General features: G+C 45.9%; 1 protein-coding gene across 1 annotated transcript; it reads left to right on the top strand.

The window, feature by feature from the left end:
* Window positions 1-4,304: 4,304 nt before the first annotated feature.
* On the top strand, window positions 4,305-6,647 carry LOC114111577 (ferritin heavy chain-like). The gene has a single exon (XM_060407606.1). The coding sequence runs from the start codon at window positions 4,772-4,774 to the stop codon at window positions 5,312-5,314; it is 543 nt and encodes a 180-aa protein (XP_060263589.1). The 5' UTR covers window positions 4,305-4,771; the 3' UTR covers window positions 5,315-6,647.
* The last annotated feature ends 5,605 nt before the right edge of the window (window positions 6,648-12,252 follow it).

The raw sequence follows: 12,252 nt of genomic DNA, 5'->3' as shown, positions 1-12,252 counted from the left end.
GGTGGCCCCAATGGCACCATGCCACATGGAATAAGCCCACGTTCTTGGCCTTCCTGATGGAACTCTCCACTGGATACGAGGGACACTTCCTCTCCTGGTCAATATACTAAACATCTTGCATTATGAACTTAAACAGGGTGCCCTGTCATTAAAGATATGCTTAAGACCCGAGTCATGAAGTCACTATCTCCCTTGTTAATAGCCCCATTTGGCAGGTTCTTCAGCCAGCAACCAAAGGAAGGCATGTCACCATAGATGATCAAAACCTTAGTGCTCAGGCTCCCTAATAAGGCTTCAATTCCTATTATAGAACTGACTGAGGATGTATAGTTGGCTGAACAAGTGTCCTTTGTGCTCACTGACCTACTAACATGTTCCACTTGATCTCATCTTTGATGAGTCCCAGGCTCTCTTTGCTTTTGCTTTTTAAGGGGCTGATTATACATTTATGCAGTTCTCAGTGGAATATTTAAATAGCCCTGCAATCACATGTAGCCTCTGCCACCAAGATTTAAATACATTATAGTTGGAAAGGTGTCATTTTGGGCATTATATTGATGGTATTATGCTCAGGGGTCCCTCTGAAAGCAGTACAAGTAGACCTGCACATGCTCACACACCACCTAGATCTCAAGATCCAAGGCTTAGCCTTGTCTGTCACATTTCTGGTCATCAACTAGTCCTACAGGGCAGAGGTCCGCAAGCTTGGGATCTAATGCCTGGTGATCTGAGGTGGAGCTGATGCAGTAATAATAGAAATAAAGAGCACAATAAATGTAATGCCACTGAATCATCTCAAAACTAACCCTGCACCCCTGGTCTATGGAAAAATTTTCTTCCCTAAAACTGGTCCTTGGTGCCAAAAAGGTTGGGGACATCTGCTCTAAGGGCTGAGAAATTTCCCCAACAGTCAACCATCAAATGCATTGTTTAGTTGCTCAGTTATTTCCGACTCTTTGTGATCCCATGGACTGTAGGGCTGTAGCCTGCCAGGCTCCTCTGTTCATGGGATTTTCCAGGCAAGAATACTGGATTGGGTTGCCATTTCCTTCCCCAGGGGATCTTGTCAACCCAGAGATCAAACCCAGGTCTCCTGCATTGCAGGCAGATACTTGATCACTGAGTCACCTGGGAAGCCCCAAACACCAATTACTCACCATGAAACCATCCAGTACACTCAGACAAGCACAACAGGCCTTTTCCTGTTCTGGAGGCAACACATCCCTCACATCTCACTGTTTCTTTACCCTGTTATACATGCAATCACATACAAGTTGGCGGCTTTCCACTGGGGCTAAGGCCAACAAATATGCTTTGGAAGGTTCCCTGGATGCATTCCAGCAAGTCTTCCCTTTATTCCCCACTGGCTCCCTATGCCCTATCAAGTCATTGGTCACATGAGACTATGCCTCCTGGAGTCTCTGGACCAAACAGGAAGAAGTCTACCTGGTTTCCTTTGGGGTTCTGGACTAAGCACCTACCCCCAGCAGCAGGCCTGTATATCCATTTGAGCACCAGCTTTTGGCATCCTCTTGGGCTCTTTGAGGAAGTGAGCTCATAAGCAGCCTCCATCTGTTACTACTCCAAACATAAGTTCCTGCAATGCCCGGGGTTAGAGATGCCTCTCAAGAGAAAAGCTTAGCACGCACACATGATGCCTCCTTGATAACATGGAAATGGTACCTTCAGGGCTAAACTTGATGTCAAAGGCCTTTCCAAAGGACAAGAGGATGTGGCTTCCTCCATGCTCAGCCCCTGGCTGGAAAGTAGCACCCTTTCTGCCACTTCCTCCTCCTGTGGCCACTTGGGGAACCCCTAGGACCCACAGCAACAGATTTTATATCTTGGGATCCAAAATTACTGCGGAACCACAAGGGGAAGGGGTTAAATCACAATGAAAAAACTGGAAGTGTTATTCAGCCGTGTCTGACTCTTTGTGACCCCATGGACTATAGCCTGCCAGGCTCCTCGGTCCATGGGATTCTCCAGGCCAGAATAATGGAGTGGGGAGCCATTCCCTTCTCCAAGGGATCTTCTCCATTCAGGGATCAAACCTGGGTCTCCTGTACTACAGGCAAATTCTTTACTGTGAAAGCCACCAATACTGGTTCCCACAGGGGAAATGTCTGTGGGGGTCAGGTGAGTGCCCCAGGGATTTGCAGCCAATAACATCACTACTGAGTGGGTTGAACCCACTCAGAACAATACAAGACATCTGTTGTTTACCTTCCTCCTGGAGCACGTCTTCCTCACTCCTCCTTGGGTCAACCTGGTCACGTAATAAGCAGTCAGTGGTCACAGGACCACAGCCAGACCAGAAGTTTCCAAAAAAGAGTTACAGGCTCTAGCCACATGTCAGAAGACTCATTTGAACTCCATCTACATTCAAAAATACAACTGAGGTATTGGATTTTATGTGCTTAACTATAAAATAAATGACAGGAAAGGATGAAGGACCAGTGATGATCCCCATAGTTTTTTAAGTTTCTACAGGACATCTGTCTGAGTCCATTGCTGGCCATTAAATGCAGCACATGGGTAGCTTCTGATATAGCAGCCCCTCTCCAGATTAAAAAATAGGGTGTGAAAAATTATGGTCCAAGGACTTTCCTAGAGGCACACTGGTTAACACTTTACCCTCCCAATCCAGGGAGTGTGAGTTAAACCCCTGGGTTGGGAACTAAGTTCCCCCATGCCACCTGGTGCAGCCTAAAGAAAAAATAGGATTATGGCCAGCATTAGAGAATTGTTGGTTTAGTTATGCCAAAGGAGTACACATAACCACTAATCAATGATTTGGGATTTTTGTGCATCAAACTGCTGAGAGATGGAGAAGGGTGGTGGTCTTCATAAGACCACACAAACTACACTCCTGCTGGAAAAAAATCATACACAAATATCAATGGTTATTTGGAGAATTGACCAAGGGACAGCAGTTTGGGAGAGAGGTGCTAAATAACTCTCCAGAAAACTTACTTTAGTCCTAGGTGGAAAGGAAACCCAAGCCTCTTTTTTACCCCCAGGGTGAAATGTTGATTATCCCCATTGATAGAGGATGACAGATCACAAACTCTTGAGAAAATTTCACCAACAGATTAGAACAACAGAATATAAATCAAGAACAGCTCAGCTGGGGGAGGGGTGGCAGCACATGATGGGAGGGATACACCACTTAACCCCCTCATCCCACTCCAGTGTTCTCGCCTAGAGAATCCCAGGGACGGGGGAGCCTGGTGTGCTGCCATCTATGGGGTTGCACCAAGTCGGACACAACTGAAGCAACTTAGCAGCAGCCAAAGAATCAGGAGTATGATTCAGTTCTATCATCATCCAATACCTCAGTTGTATTTTTGAATGTAGATGGAGTTCAAATGAGTCTTCTGTCATATGTGGCTAGAGCCTGTGACTCTTTTGGAGACTTCTGGTCCGGCTGTGGTCCTGTGACCACTGACTGCTTATTACATGACCAGGTTGACCCACGGAGGAGCTGAAGACTTTTTAACTTCTGGATCTGTGTTTGCACCAAGAGGAAATGCTGTAGGCTTACAGTAACTTACAAGCTGTAGTCATCCAGAACTTCCTTCCTGGCTAACTAGTCAGAGTAGACTAACTGCTACAGCAAATATTCTGAGTCTTATTAGCTTAACACAGTACATTTTTACTTTCTGTTCTTACCAACACCCAGCGCACACTGGTGGGGCAAGGGATGGGGCTAGAGTCTCCTTATGTCATTCAAAGGCTCAGGAAGGGAAATTATATGAGAGAAGCTCTGATGTAACTGTGGACTCACTCCACAGAAGAGAAAGAAACAAAACACAAAGACATAATCAATCTAGGAGAGATACAGGAAAGTCTTCCAATTTCAGAAAATACCAAGCATTTGGCATTTGGGATGATCCTTATCTTACCTGCAAGCTCCAAACAATGTATCCCAAAGAGAGAAGACCACTCCCTAACTGACACACTACACACACCCATTCAGAGGAGACTAATAGCAGAATGGATATCATAACTGTAGCTCAGATCCATGGTAAATTTCAAAGCTAATCAAATAAGTCCTTTACACCCAAATATGGATGGACAAATGCTTACCAGATATTTGACAGAAGTGGAAGAGATCATGATGCATAAACAGAACAATTTCTGGAGGAAAAAACAAATATACTACAGGAAACAGAAGAGAACATCACAAAAAATCCATATTCATATTGTCAGAACTGTAAAGATGATAGTAGGTTTATAAAATGGGAACAGGGTGCTATAAAAGGGAGCAATTAGAGAATAAGAGAAAGTCCTTGGGAAAAAAGTATTATGGCAAAATTAAAAACTTTGTGAATGCGAAGTACTTACCTCAAAGCGGCTCGGCCTCACCCTGGCTTTGATAGACAGTGGCCTCACCCTCCCCACAACCTGGCTTTGATAGACAGTGGTCTCACCCTCCCCACACCCTGGCTTTGATAGACAGTGGTCTCACCCTGCCCACTGTTCCTGCCAATGGATCACGCCCACCCACGTGACCTCTCCCTAAACCAATCTCAAGCCGAGGCACTGACCCCGCCCAACAGACGCCATTACCTGTCCATCCCAGAGACCGCGCCCAGCCACCAGCCATATCTGGCCCGGAGCCCGCCTCCGGCCACCCACATCGTCCACCCTGGAAAGCTTCCGAGGAGGCGGCTGGCGCCCGCGCCTCCACCCCCACCCCCGCCGATTCCTGCCCCGCAGACGCCTCGTCCCAGTTGGCATTCCCTGGGTTGGGGAGTGGCCCGCCATGCTGCCCACGTCGCCCTCACAGGAGCGTCGGAACTACCGCCCCGAGTGTGAGGCCGCGCTCAACAGCCACGCCGCCCTGGAGTTCCGCGCCTCCTTCCAGTGCCTGGCCGTGGCTTTCTACCTCGACCATGATGACGTGGGCTTGAAGCATTTCTCCAGCTTCTTCCTGCTCCACTCCCACGAGCACAGCAAAACAGCTGAGAGCCTGATGTTCCTGCAGATCCAGCGTGGGGGCCGAATCTGCTTCCTCGACATCAGAAAGCCTGAGACTCAACAGTGGGAGAGCGGACTCCAGGCTATGCAAGACACCCTGCACCTGGAGAAGAGCGTCAACCAGAGCCTGCTCGACCTGCACCAGCTGGCCACCGACAGCAGTGACACCAACCTGTACCAGTTCCTGGGGACCGGCTACCTGGAGAAGCAAGTCAAGTTCATCAAGGAGCTGGGGGACCATGTCAGCAACCTGAGGTCACCAGAAGGTGCCCTGGCAGAGTACTTCTTTGACAAGCTCACCCTGGGTGATGACAACAAGAAGGACTGAGCCTGGACTGGACTTTCCCCTGAGTCCTAGGTGACTGCCCAAGGTCACCAGAAAAAGTTTACTTAAGTTTTTCTTCTTTCAGTATTGCCAGTTCTTCCAATAAATTGCTTCCTAAAGAAATAAAGGTCCCTTGTTGATTCATGCATACAAACCCTTAAATCTTTCAAGTTTTAAAACAGGTATCCAGGAGTCTCTTGAGCTGCCAATGCCCTGTCCACAGGCAGCTCAATATCTGCGCAGAGGGAGGGAAGAAGGGACCTGGGACCCTGAACAATACAAACATGGGACCCTGAACAATACAAAATGTACCTTCTCCTAATAAACAATGTGGTACATGGGGTGGGCATGGGTGAGGTGAGGCTCTGGTGATTGTGGGTGACTCTGAATAGGTGAGCTATAAAAATATGGCCTGAAAATCATGATTGGTGTTGATCTCCAGAAACAGTGAAGGGAATGGGATTGGGAAGGGAATGAAATCAAGGGGTCTTCATTTTTTTTGAAGCAGACTTCTGGGTAGCAAGATGGTGGCCCTGGATGCTGGCATAGCAGAGTCCCTTTCTGACAAGCTCGTCCTGGGCTACAGTGACAATCCAAAGGTAGCAGGGCTGGCTTTCCTAGAGACACACTTCCTGTGGTTACCACTGTTGTGCATGGATGCTACCCTTATAAAACATCCCCGTGTGATTTTTACTTGAACTGTACCACCCTGCGATAAAGTAACATGGCACCACTCAAAATTTACCTCAGTTCTATTGAGGGTGAATCTATATAGCCCTTTTAGGGTGAAAAATATAAGCTCATGATTGAAGGTCAATTTGTGATACTGAATATAAAGTAAAATGAATCCCCCTGAATATGAAGTCACTGGTACTGGCTGTATTGAGGAATGTAGTGTGGGAAGGGTTGAAGCTGGGAGACCAGTTAGTAGGTATGACAGCTGGTCCAGATGAAAGACAATGGTGGTTGAACTGGAGTGGAGGATGAAGAAATGAAGAGATGTAGACACATTGCATATGCATTGGGATACATCAGCAAGGTTTCTTCATGAACCAGAGAGGAAGAGTGAGATATGAACAAAATAATATAATTTAGCCTGGGTTGATGGTGGTGCCATTTTATCAATTTGGGGTCTTTTGCCAGGGGCACAGCTGGGATGGAAGGTTGGAGAAGGCATGTCATGTAAAATCTGAGATGCATATTAGACATCCAAGTGGAACTGTCATGCAGGTAGCCAGAAAAATGAATCTGGAGTTCAGAGTGGATGTGGATGTCAGCTTTAGAAACAGACCTATGGGAAATACCATGATCCCTATATAGATTGTGTTGTCATGGGAGTGGAAACCTCCCTGGAGAGTGGACTAGGAGTACGGCAGAGCCCAAGCCCAGGGTAACTAACATGTAGAAGCAGGGCTGAGGTGATGAAATGCCCAGGGTGTGCTAACCTCACCTTGACCATTAGCTAACTGTAGACTGTGCCCATACCCCGTGGCTCCAAATCAGCCTGCTCGTGACCTCAGTGTGGCCTCCTGGGATATGCTTTCAGAATGCGGAGAAGACTGAACTTTTTATCTTTTTGTGACTATGCAGAAATAAATTTTCCAGTTAAAAAAAAATATTTCTTAAGAAAGTGATAGGGACTTCCCTGGTGGTCCAGTGGTTAAGAAGCTGCCTTCCAACACAGGGGATATGGGTTTGATGTCTGGTCCAGGAATTATGACCCACATGCCTCAGGAAAACTAAGTCCATGTGCAGCAACACAGACCCAGCACAGCCAAAAACCAAAATCTTTATTTGTTTCCTCTTCCCCTTTAAAAATTCAGCCTCTCAGTCAACTCTATTTGATCAGGTGGTCTCTATACATGTAAACCCTAATATTGCCTTTGCCTAACAAAAACACTCAAAATATGTTTCTTCTGTGCCTGTTGCTGCTACGTCGCTTCAGTCATGTCCGACTCTGTGCAACCCGACAGACGGAAGCCCAACAAGCTCCCCCATCCCTGGGATTCTCCAGGCAAGAACACTTGGAATGGGTTGCCATTTCCTTCTCCAGTGCATGAAAGTGAGAAGTGAAAGGGAAGTCGCTTAGTCGTGTCCAACTCTTAGTGACGCAATGGACTACAGCCTACCAGGCTCCTCCGTCCATGGGATTTTCCAGGAAAGAGTACTAGAGTGGGGTGCCATAGGTCTGGTTAATAAGGCAAAAGTTAAAATTGTACAGATCTTGCCTGTCTTATGGTCCTTGATAAGACATGGTCCTCAGATTGACACATGGTCAATCTGAGTCCCCCTAAAGTTTGCAAACTGCTTTGAATATTTACAAATATTCAAATATTTACAAATATTCTTCCCTGTAGCTCAGACTGTAAAGAATGTGCCTGCCATGCAGGAGACCCTGGTTCAGTCCCTGGGTCAGGGAGATCCCTGGGAGAAGGGAATGTCCACCCACTCCAGTGTTCTTGCCTGGAGAATTCCATGAACAGAGCAGCCTAGCAGGCTCCAGTCCATGGGGTCGCAAATGGTCGGACTCGACTGAGTGACTGGCACTTTCATTTTCCTCTAACAATGTCTCAGATCTTACATATGTCAATTAACTGTTCTCCTGTAGATAGAAGCAAGCACCAGCTGAGTAGCTGTTCATCTTTATAACTAGAAATTGAATTTTTGGTTGTGCTGGGGCTTCCTTACTGCACAGGCTTTTGTCTAGTTGCGGTATGTGGGTTCCTTATTGTGGTGGCTTTGCCTCTTGCACACCATGGGCTCGAGGTGCTTGGACTTCAGTAGTTGTGGCACATGGGCTCAGCAGTTGTGGTTCCCTGGCTCTAGAGCACAGGTTCAGTAGCTGTGATGTGCAGGCTGAGGTGCTCTGCGAAATGTGAGATCTTCCTGGATCAGGGATCAAACCCAGGTCTCCTGCTTTGGCAGAAGGATTCTTTACCACTGAGCCACCAGGGAAGCCTAAAGATCCTTCTTGCTTTCCAGTTTTGGAGAAACAGTTAGGTGTCATGGATTCTTCCACATAGATGGCCTGGGTTCAAATGCCATTCTAGCCACTTACTAAATGGAGGGCATTGGGGAATGTTAATTACCTTCTCTGTGCCTCTGTTTTCTCATATGTAAAATAGGGATCAAAAAACTATGGCTTAAAAGAGTAGATGGTTTATTATATTGTAAATGTTTAATTTAAATTTAAACATTTAAAATTAGTATCTTTTCAATTGCCCTCAGGCAGGGTAGTATCAAATGAAGCAAGTTCCCAAAGGGCTAGATGACCAAGGTCAACCCAGGGCATTCGTACATGTACACTCTCCATTTCCTACCTCAAATCTTATATAATTGGTGGGGGGTGGGGAAGCATACGTAGGGCACAGCTTTCTCTATCTGCCTGAATGCCCTATTCCCTTACTGGGGGAAGATCTAACAAAGTTAAATGCCCAGGTGACTTTCTCACCAGAAAAAGTAGATGCTAAACTCCTCCTAGGTTAAGCCTGCATCCTCCAAGCTGTGCTACGACAATGGAGAGACAAACTTCAACCAGAAGTCCCTGAAGAAATTCTACAAAAGGTAAGAGCAGATACTTGAGTTGTGGGGAGGCCAGGAAGAGCCAAGACCGCTGACGCAGTAGTAGGAAAATGCCAGCCCAGTGCCAAGTGTCAGAACTGAAAAAGCAATAACCTTTAAAGAGGCATGTGAAGTATAAAGCCTCTGACAACCACCGTTATTAAATGCCAAGTAATCCAACTTCAGTAGTGTAGCATTAGTGGTTCAGTCATGTCCGACTCTTTACGACCTCATGGACTGTAGCCCACCAGGCTCCTCTGTCCATGGGATTCTCCATGCAAGGATACTGGAGTGGGTAGCCATTTCCTTTTCCAGAAGATCTTCCTTACCCAGGGATCCAACCTGGGTCTCCTGCACTAGAGGCAGATTCTCTACCATCTGTGGTACCAGGGAAGTCCCTTATCAAACTTATCAATATCAATAAAATACTCCAATACTGCCAGTATAAAAGCCAGGGGCCAGAGATTATTGTTTGCATGGGATCTGAGACCCATTCACTAAATTGTACACGATATACGTCCCACAGTGCCAAATCCTTATACTTTTACTTACAATCTTATTCGGAGACTTTTGCTGGTTTATAATTCTGGACCTAAAAGATCCCTTTTAATGCATACCACTCAGTCCTGAGGCCTAGGACTTTGCCTTTGAATGAGATGATCCAGAGACTAATATGAAACAATCCTATTGTTGGATGGTGCTCCCACAAGGATCGAAGAATGCCTCCACCATCTTCTCAGCAAGCCTTAGCCAAGGACTTAAGGGACTGCCAATTAAATGAAGGAGTTGTACTGCAATATACGAATAATATACCTAATGGCCAGTAAAACGAAGGAAGCTTCAGGCCAAAATACAATCCTTACTTTCAACTTTCTGGCAGACTGGGGATATAAAGTGTCCATGGGAAAAGTGAAAACTTCTCAACCAACTGTAAAATATCTATGACAAAGAAACATATTCCAAATGGAAGGGAGGCATTAGAGTGACTGCATCATCCACCAGAAAGCAATCATGAGGATTCTCAGGAATAGCTGGGCTTTGTTGTATTTGGATCCCTAACTTTGGGATCATGGTAAACCCCTATATGACGCTCTTAAAGGAAATGACAATGAGCCACTAAGATAGACTGCAGAATGCCATGAGGCCTTTCTGTACAATTCACTCAACTCCATTCTAGCAGACCTGACCTGACAATCCAGATACGGAAATGCTTACAAATGGGAGCAGCTTCATGGCCAGGGGACTCTTTGCTATGCAACAGTAACTCATCAGGAAGTCCTAGAAGCAGAAATCCTCCTCCGGGTATGTCTTCCCAGAAGGCAGAGCTAATAACCTGCATGAGAGCCCTGCACCTTGGAGCTAAGAAAAAGGTAACTCCTTCTCCTCATTCTAAGTACACCTTCTCTGTGGTACAGGTATGTGGGGCTATATGAAACGAGAGCTCTATGAACATCAGGAAGGAAAGAAATACACAGAGGAGATCCAGGACTTATTAGACTCTGTTAGAATGTTGGAAGAACCAGCCATAGCTCACTGCCCAGGCCACCAAAAGATGGATAGTAATATAACTAATGGAAATAATTTGACCCATCATGCATGCATGCTAAGTCACTCAGTCGTATCCAACTGTCTGCAACCCCATGGACTGTAGCCTGCCAGGCTCAGAGTCCATGGGATTTCCCAGGCAAGAACACTGGAGTGGGTTGCCATTTCGTCCTCCAGGGATCCTCCCGACCCAGGGATCAAACCCACCTCTCTTGTGTCTCCTGAGCTGGCAGGTGGGTTCTTTATCACTAGCATCACCTGGGAAATAATTTGGCCTGTCAGGCCACAGAAAATCAGCCAGAACCAAAACCCCAGGTCCTAAAACCCTAGCACTCATCCCACGTGTGGACTTCTTGCTGTTTAAGCCTCAGTATTCAGTAATGGACCTAGAGAGCAGATGAATGGGGATGTTATGCTCAATAGCACTCATTAGTAGAGCAATACAAATTGAGACTTACCATGAGGGCTTCCCTAGTGACCCAGTAGTTAAGAATATGCCTTGCAATGCAGGGGACACTGGTTCAGTCCCTGGTTTGCGAAGATCTCACATGCTGCAGAGCAATGAGGCCTGCGAGCCACAACTACTGAAACCCACGTGCCTAGAGCCCATGCTCTGCAACAGAGAAGCCACCAAAATGAGAAACCCACACACCACAGCTGGAGAGTAGCTCCCATGCAGCACAAATAGAGAAAGCCCTCACACAGCAAGAAAGACCCAGCACAGCCAAATAAACAAATAAACAGACATTTCTCCAAAGAAGACATACAGATAGGCAAAAAGCTCATGAAAACATGCTCAATGTTGGGAATAATTAGAGAAATACAAATCAAAACTACAATGATGTATCACCTCACACTGGTCAGAATGGTCATCATCAAAAAATTCTATAAACAATAAATGGTGGAGAGGGTGTGGAGAAAAGAGAACCCTCTTGCATTGTTGGTGGGAATGTAAATTGGTGCAGCCACAATGGAGAACAGTATGGAGGTTCCTTAAAAACTAAAAATAGAACAACCATATGACTTAGAAACCCCACTACTGGGCATATACCCTGAGAAAACTATAATTCAAAGACATATGTACCCCAATGTTCATAGCAGGCCTACTCACAATATTCAGGACATGGAAGCAGCCGAAATGTCCAGTGACACAAATATAGATAAACAAGATCTACATATATACAATGGAATATTACTCACCCACAAAAAGAAATAAAATTAGGACATTTGTAGTGATGTGGATACACCTAGAGTCTGTCATACCGAGTGAAGTGAAGTCTGAAAGAGAAAAACAAACATGGTCTATTAGTGCATATATATGGAATCTAGGACAACAGTACTGCTGAATCCATTTACAGGGCAGAAATAGAAATGCAGACATCAAGAATGGACATGTGGACATGAGGGGGAAGAGGGAGGGGGCCAACTGAGAAAGTAGCACAGACATATATACACTATCATGTGTAAAACAGACAGCTAGTGGGAAGCTGCTGTAAAGCACAGGGAGCTCAGCTTGGTGCTCTGGGATGGTGTAGAGGAGTGGGATGTGGGTGTGGGAGGGAGGCTGAAGAGGGAGGGGATATATGTATACATATAGCGGATTCACTTTGTTCTACAGCAGAAACAAACACAACATTGTAAAGCAACATACTCTGCCCTCCCAAGAGAAAAGGAAACCATGGCTTCCAGCAGCACAAGTAGTTCATATGGGCTGATTCGAGACTGGCCAATCAGCTGACTCTTCAAACCCCTTAAATTTCTCCTTCAACCTTAGGGTGAAGAACCAGATTTGAGAACCTTGCTTCCTGTCTCCTTGCCAGCTGACCTCACAATAA

Source organism: Ovis aries, chromosome X (genome assembly GCF_016772045.2).
Source record: "Ovis aries strain OAR_USU_Benz2616 breed Rambouillet chromosome X, ARS-UI_Ramb_v3.0, whole genome shotgun sequence".
NCBI classification, from domain to species: Eukaryota; Metazoa; Chordata; class Mammalia; order Artiodactyla; family Bovidae; genus Ovis; species Ovis aries.
The sequence above is the reverse complement of the archived record's forward strand: the minus strand, read 5'-3'. Positions and strand labels throughout refer to the sequence as shown.

Bases quoted from the DNA above. Each gene is read 5' to 3' on its own strand.
- LOC114111577 (XM_060407606.1), top strand. From the start codon at position 4,772: ATGCTGCCCACGTCGCCCTCACAGGAGCGTCGGAACTACCGCCCCGAG.